General features: G+C 39.7%; 1 protein-coding gene across 1 annotated transcript; it reads left to right on the forward strand.

Moving 5' to 3' along the window:
• The first annotated feature begins 5,649 nt into the window (after nt 1-5,649).
• On the forward strand, nt 5,650-17,806 carry arl3l2 (ADP ribosylation factor like GTPase 3, like 2). Its single transcript, XM_081381947.1, has 6 exons — nt 5,650-5,758; nt 7,288-7,431; nt 10,784-10,900; nt 11,018-11,068; nt 15,343-15,528; nt 16,398-17,806. The coding sequence occupies exons 1-6, from the start codon at nt 5,741-5,743 to the stop codon at nt 16,443-16,445; spliced, it is 564 nt and encodes a 187-aa protein (XP_081238073.1). The 5' UTR covers nt 5,650-5,740; the 3' UTR covers nt 16,446-17,806.
• The last annotated feature ends 3,269 nt before the right edge of the window (nt 17,807-21,075 follow it).

Here is a 21,075-nt window from a genome sequence, read left to right on the forward strand (position 1 = left end):
ATTTTAGAAAAACAATGCAGTTTATGAAACTTCTGTTCTCATTCTCCTTACAGGTGTTCCAGAAAACTGTACGATAAAAGGTAGTCAATGCCTGAAACACACACTGATCAAATCAATGCTGCCAATTGATCCTCATGAAGAATGTTTTCCATGTATGAAATGTATGATGACCTTTGACCTTTTGCTCTCCTTCCCAGCTTTTAATGTGACCATAAAAACCAATTCGTCCCTCCCAGTCGAGGATGGTTCAGGCGTGATCCTGACATGCGTTCATGATCTTCCCGATGGCTCCATCAGCTGGATGAAGGACAATGAGGAACAAGAAGAAACATCAGACAAATATGAGATCAAGAAAATGTTTTACACCGCAGTCGTCCTCTGTAATGTTACCAGTTATTGTGGGGTCTTCAACTCTAGTATAACCGTCGAAGTAAAACGTAAATACTGCTAATTTTTTTATGATTGTTTGTTTCCATATTTTTTGACACTGTGACGCATTTGAGATCTCTGACCATGCATCATAAAATACTCGTGAATCACGTAAATAAATAATTCTAAAAAAATATCTTTTCGGTAACACTTTACAATAAGGTCTCATTAGTTGACATTATTAATGCGTTAACTAATACGAACTAACAATGAGCAATACATTTGTTTAAGTTAATGTTAATAAAAATAAGAGTCGTTCATTGTTTGTTCATGTTACTTGTGCATTAACTAATACAACTTTTGATTTTAATAATGTATTAGTAAACATTTAAATTAACTAAGATTAATATTTGCTGTAGAAGTTGTTCATTTTATACATTAATATATATATAACCAGAGTCTAAAGTTTGAAATAATTTAGATTTTTTTTTATGTTTTTAAAAGAAGTCTCTTCTGCTCACCAAAGCCGCATTTATTTGATAAAATTTTTTTTTTTTTTTTATATTATTAGAATTTGAAATAGTTGATTTTTATGTGAATATATAGTAAAGTGTAATTTATTCCTGTGATCAAAGCTGAATTTTCAGCATCATTACTCCAGTCTTCAGTGTCACATGATCCTTCAGAAATCACTCTAATATGATGATTTGATGATCAAGAAACATTTATGATTATTATCAATGTTGAAAACAGTTGTGCTGCTTCATATTTTTGTAGAAACCGTGATACACTGCCATTCAAAATTTTAGGGTAAAATTGATTTATTTATTTTTACAAAAAATTAACACTTTTGTTCAGCAAAGATGCATTAAATTGATCAGAAGTGACAGTAAAGACATTTATAATGTTACTATAGATTTCTATTTCAAATAAATTATAATTTTTTGAACTTTCTATTCATCAAATAATCCTGAAGGAAGTGAGGGATGGATGGATGGATGGATGGATGGATAGAGGGATGGAGAAGGCAATGACAGGCAATATTTGTAATGTTACTCTTGTTTTCTCTCTGCTTTCAGCTGGCAATCATATGGTGATTATTCTGGTTTGTGTCGGCGCAGCGGCTGCTCTCCTCATGATGTTTGCCATCGGCATGAAGATCTCGCTGAGGAGAGGACAAGGTAAACCTCTGACAGTAAACATCTGCATGTCGTCCTACTGCATTTCATCCCTCCCTCTCTCTCTCCCTCTCTCAGCTCAGAGTCAGGCCAGGAAGAGACAAAGACAACAGAACATGGAGAACATCCACAGCACAGTGAACACCACCGTCACCAGCTACTACTGAGTCCTGAGTCCTGAGTCCTGAGTCCCGAGTCCCGTGTCCCGTGTCCCGAGTCTTGAGTCTTAAGTCCTGAGTCCTGATCCGGTCTCTGAGTCTAGAGACGTTTCATTTCTACACTCAGAAAATTGAGCGTTTGGATTACTTCCTGTCTCGAGTGCCATGTTTGTAGTTCTTTGTAGTTTTTCTTGTTGATTATTCTCATTGTAAAAAGTGTTCAGTTCACCCAAAATGTAGTACACCCATTGCCTTAAAATTAAGTAAATAAACGTAATGCTTAATTGAAAAAAATAAGTTATGTAAACTTGACAAATCCACATTACTTAATTACTTAAAAGGCAACAGGTTTCCACTTTTTACAGCAAGTGTGTGTCTTGTTAGTCAATATCTCCCTGTGTATATACAGGCCTTGGCTGCGTCCAATAGTCCAATAATAGTCTATGTAAGGGATAACGTACATCCAGCCGGTTGTCATCTCAGAATAAACCCCCGACTGGGTGATCAGGATCAGGTCTTCATCAGCCTGAAGGAACGAACACACACACACACACACACACACACAAACACACACACACCTGAAGGGGTTTATTCTGAGATAACAACCGGGTGGATGCACGTTATCACACTCACACGGCTACATGCCACATAAGTAAATAATTAAACACGAAATATTGATATGAGTCGAAATATTTTATTAGCTCTTTAAACGTAAAGCTTCTGCGGACATTCAAACTAGACGGACATTTAAAGCAACAACATGTAACTTTTCAACCTTCATAATATATTTCCAAGACCCTTGTGATAGTACATCGACTTACAATAGGTTGAATGAGACGTCTGCCAGAGCCTGACGGGGTCTGTATCGCTTTTACTCGCACTATGTAACTTCGGGGTGCGGGTAGTAACCAGCGCTCAAAAAGAACTACAAAATTCGACTGCTTTACGGCATACGTCACTTCGCCCAACACTTCCTCAGATGTGGCCAACCAGCGCGTTTGTTTTCGTGCGTCTGTTTTCGTCATGGCTGAAGCAGCAGCGAAACGTAAGAAGTCCAAGGTTTTGTCGGATTAGAGTCGGAAGAGGAAAAGGGAGAGTAATAAACTGAAAGTCAGGACGAGGATCAATATTGGTCGAGCGTTTGCTCGCTGGCGTTAGCTAATGGAGGAGGAGTGTTACCAGACCGATGCTGAATTGGCCGTCATGCTGTTGAACTAGTAAGTAACTGTAAATTGCTTGCATACTATCTTTAGTTTTTCTAATCTGTTGTGTGCCTGGCTACGTTACGGAAACTATCTGGTCCTCCATTTATTTATCTTCATGAATCAGCTAGTAGATGAGCGAATTATCAATCTGGTAGCTAGTAAACACTAACATGCGTTAGTTTTAGATGGTTAGGATGCTATCGCTATTATTCTCGTTCAGATTTGAGCATTGTAATCGACATGCAAATCGCAAATATTTGAGTTAAAATGTTTAGTCTACTAAATATGTATAAATTATAAAAGGAGGAAGATTAATAATATTATCATTGCCCATATGAAAAAAAGCCTGCATGCTTCATATACAGTAACCGTAAATCATTTTACGACAGCGGTAATGGACAATTCCGCTTCCAACCTGTAGGGCGACCGCTGAGGAAAAGTTCCATGTTGTTGCTTTAAGAGATACGGTATACAGTCATAACACTTATTACACAGCATTTCACCACAGAAATAATTATGGAGATTAGAGTGTTAAACTGATTTGAGTTTAAACTGTTTTAAAATCGTACCTGTTTGTATCTTATAATCCAAAAGTGTACAAAACAATCGTCACAAAATGGCGGCAGCGTTTGTGTGAAACGAGAGAGAGCGAGTCCACGATACGGGAAGGCATAATTAAATAACTGTTCACAAAATATTGATTGACTGAGTTTTTATATTTTATTAGCTCACCAAACGCAAAACTTCCACGAAGAAAACCCGTTCCTAGCGAGAGTAAAGCGCTGCTGACTTTTTTTGTTTGTTTTCAGCGGCTGTTATCGGGGCGTGATTGACCAATCAGAATCAGGTATTCCACAGAGCCGCGTAATAAATAGTATGAATGTAATCCGGATGTATCATGTGACCTACCAGCGACCAAATGCACTTGACTGAATTTTATAAATCCCCTCCTATGGCGTCATGGGATAGTTTGCATTTCCAGGCTCTTAAAACGCCAGAGTCACAAATAAACAGCCAAAACGCATAAAAAGTTTTACGTTTTTAGTTGAAACCAGTATCTTGTAAACTAAGATAGAAGGGGTCATGAAAACGCAAAATTTTGAAAACGGGTTTCAAAGTGAACGTTTATGAAAACGATACGGTTATGGTCTCTGTGTAAACTACAAAAAGGTGAAAAAGGTGACGTTACGCGTATGTGTATTACGTGTTCAGTCTATAGACCTTATGCGCCAGAGAAACGAGGGTGCCGCCATCTTTAGAATATTGTCTTTTAACTTCCGGTTTTGCGGTCGCTCTTCCTATGGCATTGCTGTCCAGGAGTAATTAGCTTTTGAAGTGGATTTACTTAATGTAAAGTTAACGAAAGTTATCATGAGGACTGTAATGTTTAAAGAAGATGTCTTAACAAATGTCAGTAGACCGGGACGATTTTAAAACAAGCCGTTCATCAATAAACACGCAAAATCGCTGTGAAAATACAGACCGGAAATCAAAAGACAACGAGGCGCGCAGCGCTGAAGGGGGGCGGAGCTACACAAGGTCTATAGACGCGTGTGTTTCTCCACAAAGTGACATCGCCATCTACTGGCCTGACAGCAGAATGCAGCGATTGTAGTCATTTTCTCAAACATTTCTCATCAAAATCTCGCAAAATATAATAATCTGCGATGCTACCATTGTGGAAAAGGAAGTACACTTTAGCATACTTAAAGTACTTTAAAATACTAAAAATATACTAAGTGTGAACTGAATGTAGTGCTTTTAGACACTTAATTTGCAATTAAATGACAATGTATTGTAGTTTATAGTTAAATGAAAGGTAATTAGTTGAATGTATGTACATCTTTATATGTAATTTCATAATTTTATTGTCTGTGAAATATGGTTTAAATGTACTTATGGATATAATATATACAAGCATTATGCTAAACTAAAATATACTTTAATGTCATTTCTAATGAAACCTGCATGTCATGCATTGATCATTTTAATCATGAGGTTGTGATTTACTACATTTCATATATATATATATATATATATATAAGTTCAGTTATAATATCGAATAACACACTACAGTGAAAATTATAATCAAGTGGAGATCAATCGCCCTCTGCTGGAGACACAAATATACTGTAAAGTCGAACATTTAATTTGACTTCGTGCAAGTGTTAAGAAACAGAAAGAAGAATCTCTTTCAGCACGTAAATGCCATTTTATTACATTAATATGTTATGCAAGTACAGGTTTTTTTTAGATTTGAAGCATTCAATACAATTAAGTGCAGTCATGGAAGTTTAATATAAAAAGTTCTAGTTATGCTCAGCTCTAAAATATATTAAATTGTCTAGATTTTTTTTTTTTTTTTGAGAAACATAAATTATATATATATAAAAATTGTAAACCTTATCCAGTAATCACTAACAACTTTTTTTAATTTGGGTGAATTTTACACAACATAGTTTTTCACTATCAAATAGTGCATTATATAAACTGATGCATTTTTATATTGCGATATATTGGGACACGATATATTACACCCCTACGATCGACTACTACAAAAATAAAAGAAAATTAACTAGTGAAAAAGTGTCAACCCAGTAGTAGTAGAGCTAGTTAGCAGGGAGAGATAATGCTGGTAGAGTCTCAGTGGGGGTGGGAAGGAGAGAGAGACACTAATTCTCTCCTAATCCTCCATTCTGCAAGTCTTCTGTCCAACACAACACACTTACACACACCTGAACATGGGAGAGGGATTGTCATCACACACACATCCATAACCCCGCAGACACAACGGAGGAATGTGAGACAGCGGGACGGAACACAAGTGAAGATGGGCGACGCTCCAAAGGTACGTTTATCGCTTTCTCTGAGTCACGAACAACACATTCATTTACATGCAAATGTGTTTAAACACAGACTCTTAAAAATAAAGATTTTTTGATTCCATTAAGAACATCCACAGAACAACAAGAGGTTATTTAAGTTCTTAAGATTATTCTTCAGACTAATAAAAAAAAAAGAGATATATGTTTACTAAAAGGATATTTGGGGAAACAACAATTATTCTTCTCAACAACACTGTAAATAAAATAAAATAAAAAAAACTTTTGAAACCGTAAGTCATTTTGGATACTTCATCAGCCAAATACACAACATAAACAAATTAAACGCTCAATAATCTGTATGAATTTGGTGTGCTTTAGGTTTGAGATCCCGGGACGATTAGCATTGTCTTATATAAAAGGGCCTAAGCAATCAGAGATGGGTCACATGACCAGATAAATCTCATTACTGTAAGCCTTAACCACATGAATGAGTCTGTGTTTCACTCTCAATTAGTCTAATAACGGCGCAATATCAACAGTTTGACTACAAATATACACTGACACTGTCTTAAATACGTATGCTTTATGTTCTAGAGTACATTTACTGAGGAAAAACGCAATTTGCTTAACCTGTTCTCCTCAGAACGAGCTTAATCTGTGCTTGAGAAGAAACCCTGCACAAGAAGAACATTATTATTATTATTGCAAAGGCAAGAATCACTATTATTGCTATTAGGGATTAATTTTTGTAATCAGTGTAATTTTTGTATTATTGATGATATATTATTGTATTGTATATGATATATGATATTAATATTATGATATTAACAATATGATATTAATATTATTATTGACAGGTGTATATATATATATATCTTTTAAACTTAGTTTTTAAAACTTTTAAAAGTTTTAGTAATTTTGTTGTGTTTTTGTAATTTTTATTAGTTTAAAAAAAGATGCATATATTTTTGTTATTTTTTATTTAAGTTTTAGTTATTTTAGTAAGCTACATCAAGTTAAACTTAATAAAAATGAGAAATGTTGCCTCATAAAATAAGTTTTTATATATTTTTTATGTTATTGTTAAAGTTTATTTTATTTTTTATTGTTAAAGTTTATTTTACCATTTTTTTATTATTATTTTAGCTAACAAAAGTTGTTTTTATGGTTTTGGTTTTAGTCTACTATAATAGCATGGAATAAACCTCTAAATTAATAATTCCTCAAATCAAAGTTTTTGTTGTTACTTTCGGTCATATTTATATTTAACTTAGCAAATGATTAAACCAGTAAAACAATCTTAGGCTTAGGCACACGTGCTCTGACACATTAACCCAGTTTGAGTTCCCAGAACGTTCAGGGAATGTTAGTTTGTGGTTGTAAAACATCAGATCTAACATGAAGCTCAAATGGCAGAGCGTGGCACTAGCATGAGCTGATGAATGTCAGTCTTGAATGTTAATCTTTTCTCCTTTCTCTATCCAGAATCATATCAATGAGAAGTGTAACCTGTGAACGGCTGATGTAACGGCAGTGTGTGTTGTGTCCTCAGGGTTTGCTCTCGGTCATGCAGAAGCTGAAGGGATCCGCAGAGCTGGAGCTCAGGATAGTTCTGTTGGGTCTCGACAACGCCGGCAAAACCACATTACTCAAGTGTCTCGCCTCGGAGGACGTGAGCACCATCACACCGACACAGGTGCGTCCGAACACACACACACACACACACACACACACACACACACCGGGTGAGTCCGAACACACACACACACACACACACACACAGGTGCGTCCGAACACACACACACACACACACACACACACACACACACACACACACACACACACCGGGTGAGTCCGAACACACACACACACACACACACACACACACACACACACACAGGTGCGTCCGAACACACACACACACACACACACACACACACACACACAGGTGCGTCCGAACACACACACACACACACAGGTGCGTCCGAACACACACACACACACCGACACAGGTGCGTCCGTACACACACACACACACCGACACAGGTGCGTCCGAACACACACACACACACACACACACACACACACACACACACACACCGACACAGGTGCGTCCGAACACACACACACACACACACACACACACACACACCGGGTGAGTCCGAACACACACACACACACACACACACAGGTGCGTCCGAACACACACACACACACACACACACACACACACACACACACACACACACACACACACACACACACCGGGTGAGTCCGAACACACACACACACACACACACACACACACACAGGTGCGTCCGAACACACACACACACACACACACACACACACACACACACACACAGGTGCGTCCGAACACACACACACACACACAGGTGCGTCCGAACACACACACACACACACACCGACACAGGTGCGTCCGTACACACACACACACACCGACACAGGTGCGTCCGAACACACACACACACACACACACACACACACACACACCGACACAGGTGCGTCCGAACACACACACACACACACACACACACACACACACACACACACACACACACACACACACACACCGGGTGAGTCCGAACACACACACACACACACACACACACAGGTGCGTCCGAACACACACACACACACACACACACACACACAGGTGCGTCCGAACACACACACACACACACACAGGTGCGTCCGAACACACACACACACACCGACACAGGTGCGTCCGAACACACACACACACACACACACACACACACCGGGTGAGTCCGAACACACACACACACACACACACACACACACACACAGGTGCGTCCGAACACACACACACACACACACAGGTGCGTCCGAACACACACACACACACACACACACACAGGTGCGTCCGAACACACACACACACACCGACACAGGTGCGTCCGTACACACACACACACACCGACACAAGTGAGTCCGAACACACACACACACACACACACACACACCGACACAGGTGCGTCCGAACATACACACACACACCGACACAGGTGCGTCCGAACACACACACACACACACACACACACACACACACACACAGGTGCGTCCGAACACACACACACACACACACACACACACACAGGTGCGTCCGAACACACACACCGACACAGGTGCGTCCGTACACACACACACACACCGACACAGGTGCGTCCGAACACACACACACACACACACACACACACACACACACACACACCGGGTGAGTCCGAACACACACACACACACACACACACACACACACACACAGGTGCGTCCGAACACACACACACACACACACAGGTGCGTCCGTACACACACACACACACCGACACAGGTGCGTCCGAACACACACACACACACACACACACACACACACCGGGTGAGTCCGAACACACACACACACACACACACACACACACAGGTGCGTCCGAACACACACACACACACACACAGGTGCGTCCGAACACACACACACACACACACACACACAGGTGCGTCCGAACACACACACACACACCGACACAGGTGCGTCCGTACACACACACACACACACACCGACACAAGTGAGTCCGAACACACACACACACACACACACACACCGACACAGGTGCGTCCGAACATACACACACACACCGACACAGGTGCGTCCGAACACACACACACACACACACACACACACACACACACACAGGTGCGTCCGAACACACACACACACACACACACACACACACAGGTGCGTCCGAACACACACACCGACACAGGTGCGTCCGTACACACACACACACACCGACACAGGTGCGTCCGAACACACACACACACACACACACACACACACACACCGGGTGAGTCCGAACACACACACACACACACACACACACACACAGGTGCGTCCGAACACACACACACACACACACACAGGTGCGTCCGAACACACACACACACACATACACACAGGTGCGTCCGAACACACACACACACACCGACACAGGTGCGTCCGTACACACACACACACACCGACACAGGTGAGTCCGAACACACACACACACACACCGACACAAGTGAGTCCGAACACACACACACACACACACACACACCGACACAGGTGCGTCCGAACATACACACACACACCGACACAGGTGCGTCCGAACACACACACACACACACACACACACACACACTCACTGACACAGGTGCGTCCGAACATACACACACACACACCGACACAGGTGCGTCCGAACACACACACACACACACACACACACACTCACTGACACAGGTGAGTCCGAACACACACACACACACACACACACACACCGACACAGGTGCGTCCGAACACACACACACCGACACAGGTGCGTCCGAACACACACACACACACACACACCGACACAGGTGCGTCCGTACACACACACACACACCGACACAGGTGAGTCCGAACACACACACACACACACACAGACACAGGTGAGTCCGAACACACACTCACACACACACACACACACACCGGGTGAGTCCGAACACACACACACACACACACACACACACACCGGGTGAGTCCGAACACACACACACACACACACACACACACACACACACACACATCACTCACACTGACTCAGGGCGAGGACGCCGGAAGGCTTGCACTCTCAAGTGTGCATCACCCCTGCAGGACTCACTGTGAAAATAAAGTGTGCAGAAGGGGTTTCACAGTGAAGCCGTAGAGGAACAATAACTAACAATAATGCAACGTTTCCATGGATGTGAAAGGTTCATCATGGAACCATCAATGTCAGTATATAACTTTTATGTTCAAATACTTACTCGATTATTCCTAGTATTGAATGAAAATATATTTATAAGTATATTTATAATCAACATTTCTCACAGCTTATCCGCCATCTTGGTTGAAGCTCACTCCAGTGCATTATGGGAGCACACGGAGACTGTTGCATCAAATGACATGTTCTTTGATTTGCAAATGAAGTTATTTTGGGGCGATGTGTTTTCAGGGCTTCAACATCAAGAGCGTGGCTTCTCACGGGATGAAACTGAACGTGTGGGACATCGGCGGACAGAGGAAGATCCGTCCTTTCTGGAAGAAATACCTGGAAAACACAGATTTACTGGTGAGAAGTTATTACTTTAGAAAGACAGCACAATACCACAAAGAAATAGCATTAATTGTACGTGTGAAATGTCACTATTTGCAATCTAACAAGACTTGTTTGCCGGTTCATCTGCAGGTTTATGTCATTGACAGCACTGACAAGAAGCGCTTCGAGGAAACGGGATTGGTGAGACACGACATTATATATGCAAATACAATTCATAGAATCTTCCCGGGACAAAAGTTGTTTGTTCTTTGTGTGTTAGCGGCGAGCTGTGTTAAATTACACCGTAAAACAAGGGAAAACACACAGTGGAGTTCAATAGTTTTTACTGGAAATCTGGGATTTCTGTCATTTGACACTCATGACCAGGGCCGGAGTGGGGCCACTTTTCAGCCCTGGAGTTCATGCCCAAGACCGGCCCACTTTTTCCACGGTGGAATTCCAAATTAGCACTTTTTCCAATTTGGATAAATGAAGCAACAGTTCAGTTGTTACTATTGTGTAGTTGGTATTAATACCATAGTTCAACAAATAATGTAAAGGTTAAATAATAATTCACTTAGACTTTATAAGAAGCAATTGCGATTTTATATCACACAATTCAGACTATATCTCGCAATTCTGTATTTCTGACTTTAAAAAGAAGCAATTGCAACTTTATTTCACGCAGTTCTGACTTTATATCTTGCAATTTCTGACTATAAGAAGCAATCGACTTTAATTCACACAATACTGACTTTATAACACGCAATTGCGACTTTATATCTCACAATTTTGACCATCTCGCAATGCTGACTTTATAACACGCAATTGCAACTTTATTTCAGGCAATTCTGACAGTTATATCTCGCAATTCTGACAATTGAGACATAATATCACGCAATTCTGACCATCTCGCAATGCTGACTTAACACGCAATTGCAACTTTATTTCAGGCAATTCTGACTTTATAACACGCAATTGAGACTTTATTTCAGGCAATTCTGACTTTATAACACGCAATTGAGACTTTATTTCACGCAATTCTGATGTATTCCGAAATGTAAACTCGCAAGTGTGAGATAAAAAGTCGCAATTATCTTTTAAAACGTTTTATTCTGTGACGCAAACAAGCTTCCATACCTCCTGGCCTCTTCCTCCCAGCCATCCTCCCTGACGCGTACCGTTACGGTAGGGCCGGCCAGGCGCGGTAGGCGCCGGCGATGCCGCGGACCCGCGGCCGCAGTAGCCTACCTTAAACGTTTTGGAAAAGACTGGCTGTGGACCCAACCAACTCTATAGTAGGGGAGGGGAGAACTCCCTCACATGGTACAACCCATGCAGAGGCAGCGCGCTGCAGTGGAAGGCGGAACGTGTAATGTTACTAACGTGACATTGAAATGTGAAAAAAAAAAAAAAAAAAATTCCTCGACCGGCCCAAAAGTGAAGCGGCCCACCGGGAATTCTCCCGATTCTCCCGATTACCCAATCCGGGCCTGCTCATGACACTAAAATAATCCTGTAAACATTCATTTAATAACATAAGATGTAACATAAATCCCTAATGTGCATAACTGATAAGAAAAAAAAGAAAAGAATCATGCTTATTAAAATTAAAAAACATAAAATGTAGGGAATTTTGGGAATGTCAGTTTACGGCTTTGATTATTATTATTATTATTACATCCAAAAACAGTATTTTACTGTACAATTACATGTAAGGTTATATCACTACAGTTTTTCCCTACTACGGAACTACGGATAATAACACTTCATATTACTTGATTATCAATGTTGAAAAATGCTTAATATTTTTGTGGAAACCTTGATTCACTTCTATTCAAAAGTTTGGATTACTAAGATTTAAAAAAATTAATAAGGCCTACTTTTATTCAGCAACTAAGGATGCATTAAATTTATCAAAAGTGACAGTAAAGACATTTATATTGTTAAAAAAATCTATTTCAAATAAATGCTGTTCTTTTGAACTTTCTATTCATCAGAGAATCCTGAAAAATGTTTCACAGTTTCCAGAATATAATTAGAAAACATAACAGATTTGACTTCAGAGCCCATTGGATATAGCAATCTGAATTTAAATTATGAAACAGAAGTTGCATTAGTCTTCTCTATTGTGTCGTATATCCGATAGTGATGTCGTTCGCGAATGAGCCGGATCTAAGAGCCGGCTCTTGTAGGTGAACGACGGGAGCCGGCTCGCATGTCTGAAGAGCCGACTCTATTTTTAAAAATATAGCCTATATAAATTAAATCATTATGTAGGCTAATAATGAAATAATGAATGATTTTAATTGCTTTTAAAATAATTAACTAATTCAAAAACCAACAAAAACATAATTATATAGGCCTAAAGGCGCACACACATTTGTTTCGACTGTGATCAGCCTCACATTCTGTTCATGTCAATCATACACGCGATGTCAACCAATTAAACTGCATGAGGGAGGGCAGAGCAAACTCACACACACACACACACTAGATGCGGAAAAACCACGGATCAGGCGGATGATGTGACGAAAAATAATATTTTTATTAAATTCGGGCGGGTGGCGGTTGAACCAATCAAATGAAAAAAGTTTCAATAGTACAGCTGTCAGTACTAGGGCTGTGTTGAAAAAATCGATTCACCGATTCTGAATCGATTTTCATATCAATTTCTAAAGATCGATCCGTAACTCAGAGGATCGATTTTCCCCGTGAACTTTAACTTTCCGCGTCATTGAATTCACGCATGCGCGCGAGGTGGAAGGACATTAAAACAACGTCAGTACACGTTAAGCAAGCGGTTGCTTTGAAAACTCCAGAAACGCTCAAAGCTGCGATCTGGCACCATTTCGGGTTCAGAAGCAATGCAGAGAACGAGCTTGACAAAAGCAAAGGTTTTGTAAGTTCAAGTTTTATTTACATTCTGTGTAATAGAGATGCGCGGTTGGCGGTTACAGCCGCGGACTCCGCGGATAAACCGTGGATCGGGCGGATGACGTGACGAAAAATTATATTTTAATTAAATTCGGAAGGGTGGCGGGCGGTTAACCAATTAAATAAAAAATATATGCATACATTAAGCGGATGGCGGGCGGGTGCGGTTTTGAAAATTGGTCAAAAACGTTGGTGCGGACGGATGAGTTTTGTAATGCGGTTGAAATAATAGCCCATCCGCGCATAATGTTGTCTGTTTACTATGAAGCCAGTAACCAACAATCTGTTTACATTTGCACTGGCTTAGAACAAATGTGTTCTAAATGTTGATCATTAAAATAAAAAATAAAGGTGCATTTGCATATGAACTGTAGCAGCTTTTTGGAAAATTCTTAATGTCATTTTTAATAATACATCAGGTTCGCGTCTAAATAATCGGTCTACTGGTGCTGATATACCTCTGCGTCCTCGGTCGTCTACACCAGTGCAAGTTTGTGAAAGCAGTTGTATCAACACTCTGGAAGGGGGATTGTTCTTTACAACCACCAATACTCCATTAATTTGCAGTTGAATGTCTATAATAATAGTATCAATATGTTGCATAACTACAGTCCTGTAATTCAGGTAACAGCTGGAAAAAAATGCTTTTTTCAAAAACCATTATCTAAATCTCGAAGATCGGATCGGATTCGGATCATATCGGATCGAATCGAATCGAATAATGATAATCGATTCAAGATCTTGAGAATCGGAATCGAATCGATTCTTGAAATTTGAATCGAAACCCAGCCCTAGTCAGTACTATTGGAGGAGGCCTAAACGTCTCTTAGATGAGACCGCCTGGGTTATTTTGTTATTTTGTTTCGATATTAATTATATTTTAAAACAGCCAATCGTAGCCTACTACCTCTGTGGAATATGCATTTAAAAGAGAGTTATGGTCTGATATGACTCAGAAGTGACATCGGGCAATTGCAGCGCAAGATGTTCAGAAGAACGCAAGAGCTAAACTTCTACAAGCTCAATAATATCCACATTAAAAAGTAAAAAAAGAAGGTAAGAAAAATAGTCAGTCATAACTTTGCCCACTAATAAGATGTGCAAGGCAAGCAGGCTAGTTTTTGGGTTGTTATGGACAATTAAAAATGTGAATATTCACGTTGCACAGTTGTGTGGTGGACTTTAAGCGAGTTAAAACATATTTTTTTAAAGAGCCGTTTGTGAGTCAAAACGAGCCGGCTCACGAAAAAGAGCCGGAATGCCCATCACTAATATCCGAGTGAAACGCTTCTGGAACAAGAACAAATGTGGGCGGGGCTTGATTGTGTCTGTGTGGAATTGATTGGATGGTTGTGGTTTGCTATTGGCTGATCTCATGTGAGTGACAGGTTGCTCCGCCCACATCATCAGAGAAGAGAAGAGATGCTGCGAGAGGAACTTATTCTCATTCAAGATTATGAGAAACATTATTTAAAACACTAATGATGTGCACTGATAATAAATCAGACTTTAAATGTAAACGATGTGTGTGTCTGCAGGAACTGTCCGAGCTGATAGACGAGGAAAACCTCGCAGGCGTTCCCATTCTCATCTTTGCCAATAAACAGGATTTAGGCACGGCGTCTCCATCCAGCGAGATCGCGGAGGGTTTGAACCTGCACACGTACAGAGATCGAGTCTGGCAGATCCAGGCCTGTTCTGCGCTCACCGGAGAGGGAGTGCCGGTGAGAAACACACACACACACACACATTAGCTATCAGCAGTGTATCTCATTACTTCACAGCAGTTTAAGAACAGCTTCACCTAAATCTTCCATTCCCTCTGTGTGTTTTCAGGACATAGTTAAGTCGCCTTCATTTATATTAAAGCAATAAGCCCCTCAAAGTCGTGATTTACAGCGAATCTAGAACAGCTAGTTGTTGTCCGCGTCGACGTCGTGCCTAAAACCCCCTCAGCTGTTCTAAATTCACTGTAAAACACGACCTCAAGGGGCTTATCGCTTTTATAAAACGGTTACTCCATAAAAATATTAATTTTAATATTTATTTTATTCATAAAATAAACACCAGCAACCAAAAATATAATGTTTTATTACATGGCTTGGTTAAATTCTAATGTAGAATGCGGTCTGTTATTTCTTGATATCAGACCGCTGCGAAGGATAACCAGAGAATGTCTAATAAGGGGAGAAGTTCCACTCTCAGTAAACTTCCGGCTTCTGAACTGGTTGCATTTCCACTCTGGCTCCACATGAGGGCGCTCACAGGACGAGTGCAGAATGAATGGAGGTCTATGGCGCTATACCCCTCAAAATCCACTTTTCTCAGGATATAATTTTGTCTAGTAATTTGAATGTTGTATTCGAAAGGAGATGCAAAGAAATTACACATTGCTGGGTGTTCGATTTTTTAGAGTCACTTATTTGCCTTAAAAAGTCTTTTGAAATGTCAATGGCGTCATCAAGTTAGTTCAGTGATGTTTCATTTTTGTTGTCAAAAAGTTATTAATTTGTTAGGGGCTGCTAAAGACTAAAGAGTTTGGGTCAGAACAGCATCACCTCAATCTTCTTCCATTTTCTCTGTGTGTTTTTAGGACGGGATGAATTGGATCTGCAACAACCTCATCACCAGGAAGAAGTGAACGTTTCTGAGTTGAACAAGCATATGCACTGTAAAAAAAAAAAATTATGTTCAAAATCAGTATTTTTTTATTTTCAGTTCTGTTTTGTTTTCCACTGCAAATAAAAAAATTTTTTTTACTGGAGATGCTAAATGACTTCAGATATTAAGGGCCCTATTTTAACGATCTAAGCACATGGTCTAAAGTGCAGGGCACAAGTTCACTTAGGGCGTGTCTGAATCCACTTTTGCTAGTTTAACGACGGGAAAAATGGTCGGTGCTCCCGGCGCATGGTCTAAAACGGTTGTCCCTATTCTCATAATGAGTAATGGGTGTGTTTTGGGATTTACGTGCGTTAAACCAATCAGAGTCTCATCTCCCATTCCCTTTAAATGCCAGTTAGTGGATTCGCTATTTACATGACGGAATTCGATAGTGGAAAGACCGAACGCGTTTCCAGAGCGCAAACGGATCTGCTCGTGCGCGAGGTAAAAGAGCGCAAGCAGAACATCTACGGGGCAAGCGGGATTCACCATATCTTTATGTGCACAATAATAATCTTTTATATTTTAATCCTTTTATTTTAAATATTTGGCATGTTTGTGTGCTGATGTGCGTTCCTGTGTGTGTAATAAGCAGAGTGTACGTGCGTTGTAGACCCGCCTATAGGCGCACATTACTAACGCGCTCTTTAAATAACAAAACAAATATTGCGCCATTGACTTTAGAGCAGGGTTCAGTGGGTCAATGGCTCAGTCTATTTCAGTTCCTCAAAATAACAACTCTCCAACAATGCGCCAGAACACACACTCGTTCTCAGACCAGCAGCTCATGGGCGCACAAATGGGCGCAAATGCATTTGCTATTTAAACAACATGGCGCAGGACATGAAAATGAAAACTGCGTCGGGCTGAAACTAGCAAAACACACTTGCATTGCGCTTGGTGCTGCATTGCGCCGGGTGTAAGATAGCGCCCTAGGTCTTGTTTTCTGAAAAAATATTTTATCAAAATTAAGCGAGTTTGTATAAAACAAGAAAAAAAATCTGCCAATGATTTTAGAAAAATAAACTTTTTCTCTTTGAATTCAATTTTTTTCTCAAGACAAAAATATTGAGTAAGAAAATCTTTTTTTTTTTTGCAGTACAATAACCACACATGATGATTTGCATATAATCAGAACAATAAGTGCTCCAAAGGTGTCCACATTTTCCTTTAAATATGTCTGTTTCTATTTTTGTAAGGAAGAAATTGATTTTATTTTGAAACGTTTGCCATTACACAAGTCTGGAAAAGTGCATCAAAAGTGAGTGAGTTTGTGCTTAAAACAAGAACAATATCTGTGCATGGAGCAAGAGCAATAAAGATTATTTTACTAACCCCACTGAAATCTTTTGTTTACATTTTAACCATAAAATACTTTTGTAGATTTTTATTTTTGCAGTTTAGAGGAGGCTTCAAAACCAATGTTTTTTGCAAATTCAGAATGATTCACTTTGATTTGTAAATACAATTTTGTTAGATTTAAATAAAATACATTTAAAGGATTTTTTAAATATATATTTTCTCTAATGTGTCTTGAAAGAGAAAGAAACGATTGAACTTAAGATTGGAGTCAGTCTTGGAGAATCTGCAAAATGTTAATAATCTGTTTATATTCAGTACTGCTATTTCAATATAAGCTATTTCGCATAATTGATGTATAGACCACAACACAAAATAACTGGATGATCAAAATCTGCAAACATTCACTGATGCTCACATTAAGATCGGGGGGGGGGTCTATCGTTCTTTCTGTCGATCTATCTATCGTTCTATCTATCTATCGTTCTTTCTGTCAATCTATCTATCGTTCTTTCTGTCGATCTATCTATCGTTCTATCTATCTATCTATCGTTCTTTCTGTCAATCTATCTATCTATCGTTCTTTCTGTCAATCTATCTATCGTTCTTTCTGTCTACCTATTGTTCTTTCTGTCAATCGATCTATCGTTCTATCTATCTATCTATCTATCTATCTATCTATCTATCTATCGTTCTTTCTGTCAATCTATGTATCATTCTTTCTGTCTATCTATCGTTCTTTCTGTCTATCTATCTATTGTTCTTTCTGTCAATCTATCTATCTATCATTCGTTCTATCTATCCATCCATCCACATTTGACTGAATATGTTTGACTGAATATAATAACCCATGAACACACTCATGCATCTCATCTCATATAACATGAATGGAGGGACACACACTTCATGAGATGTTATTGCAATAACAGACTAATTTTTATGTTAATTTTTCATTTATCTATCTACTCATCTTTGTTGAGTTGTCATCACACTCTGACGTTCATCACGTTCAAGCTCTCATCCACTCGCTGAGCGTCTCCATGGCAACATCGACCGCCTCTCCTCCCTCGCTCTCTCCATCCTTTCTTAAGTTCTTTGTTTGTTTCGTTTAGTGAGCAGATTCTGCAATGCAAACACAAGAGGACTGATCTTCACAGAGACACTCTCACAGATCACAACTGACAGGGTGAGTCTCCTCAGACCAGAAAACAAGATTATGCGTAATATTTCTTGCCATGCATGCTCTTTTTTGACTGAGCCATCACTACTGGTAGATCAAACTTAAACTTAAACATTTTCCATCCAATGTCTAAATGTCAATGTTGTGCAAATGTAAGGATTTGTATTGTATAGATAGACCTCACTTGCTGAATGTGTTGCTGGTCATTAGAAATTGTTACCAAAAAAAATCTGTTTCAGTTTTTAACTTTATAGAATCTAAAAAAACAAAACTAAAAACAAGAATCACAGTTTCCTCAAAAAAAATTAAATCAGCATATTAGAATGATATCTGAAGTAATGGCTGCTGAAAAGTCATGCATGAAAATTCAAATTCATCCCATTTAAAATTGTATATTCCAATAGAAAACATTCATTTTAAATTGTACTAATATTAAAATGTTTAAACTTTTTAGCTGAATAATAATAATAATTTAAATTATAATTAGTTTTATATTTATGAATATCGCAGAGTCCATTAATAACACGTCCAGCACATATTTCACTGAAAATAAAAATAATGTATACTGGACATGATTCACCACAGTAATGTTGCTGTTTGAGCATAAACAACATCTGCAAAGTTACAACGCTCAAAGTTCAAAGCAAAGGGAGATATTTGATTTTACAGAAATGGCTTTTTAAGGACTACAACAAACGGCTGGTAGAGACTACACCACATTCCTCCTGGGTTAGTGACATCACCAACCCTAGAATTTACATAAACCCCGCCCCTGAACACGATTTATAGATTATCAAGACAGAATATGCTAATCAATGACTAGAAGATAACTCCACATCAGCTTCATAAATTCATCAACTAACCATTCAGAAATGTCCTGTTGCTTCTACATGTTGTCACTTCTTCTCGAGTCTCTCTATCTTTCTTTCATCTTTCCGGTTTGAACATAAAAGGCTAAAAGTTTTTGAAATGTTCAGTGCATGTGTGTGTGAGGTAAAAGGACACAAGCTCTTGAAGCTCCGCCCCCTGTGCCGGGAGCAGCAGCTCATTTGCATTTAAAGGAATGGTGCGTTTTTGCTCACCCTCAAAAAGTGACAATTTTAACATGCTATATAAAAATATCTGTGGGGTATTTTGAGCTGAAACTTCACACACACACACACACTGGGGACATCAGAGACTTATTTTACATCTTGTGAAAAGGGCATTATACCACCCCTTTAAATGCTGTCTTCACCTCTACAGCAGGTTAGTGATAATAACCTACCCATAATCCCCCTCTCCGCCATCATGGCACACGGCGCCGGTGGGAACGTGACGTCTGCAGTGACTCATTCTTCTGAGGACACACACATTCACACCATCCTCGTCGTCCTCATCTTCTGCATGGTGTGTGTCCTGCTCCTGGTGGCGTTCTTCTACACCTTCTGCTTCCACTGTTCCCTGCAGACGCCAGAGAAAGAGGAGCGACAGAAGCCCGACTGCAGTCTGAGCCGAGAGAGCGCCACCTTCAGGCGCAGTTCCTCATCCGGGCCCTCGACGGGAAACACCGTCTGAGACTGAGAGAAAGAAAAAGAAAGATAGTTATGGACGATTCTAAAGGCCCACACACTTTTGGGGCCCGCAGAGATCGATTTTATTAATGTAATGGGTGCGGTGGGGGGCCAACCTCATATTCTTTCATAGGGCCCAAAATTGCTAGCGGCGCCCCCTGACCACACTAATACGTTTTTTGTTTGAAAACGCATATTTTTCTCTCCATTTCTGTCTGAGACTGAGTTATTACATTTTTATGAATCACAACCTGGACTAAAAATCCCATCGTGCAACATTGGCTTGATTGGCTGTTGAAAAGTTTGGGGTCAGAAAGAATTTTTAATGTGTTTTTTATTATAATTTTATTCATCATGCACACTTTAAAGTGATTTTTTTTAAAGACGTTAATAATGTTACAAAAGATTCTATTTCAAATAAATGCGAGGGATGCACGATATATCGGCCACCACATTGGTATCGGTACTGATATATGATTAATTTTATCATTATCGGCCCGATAAGAAAATTTGGCCGATATATCAAAGCCGATAAATAATGGATTATTTCCTTCAGCTGAGACACTTCAGATGCG

This window comes from Scardinius erythrophthalmus (genome assembly GCF_964197995.2).
Source record: "Scardinius erythrophthalmus genome assembly, chromosome: 13".
Taxonomy (NCBI): domain Eukaryota; kingdom Metazoa; phylum Chordata; class Actinopteri; order Cypriniformes; family Leuciscidae; genus Scardinius; species Scardinius erythrophthalmus.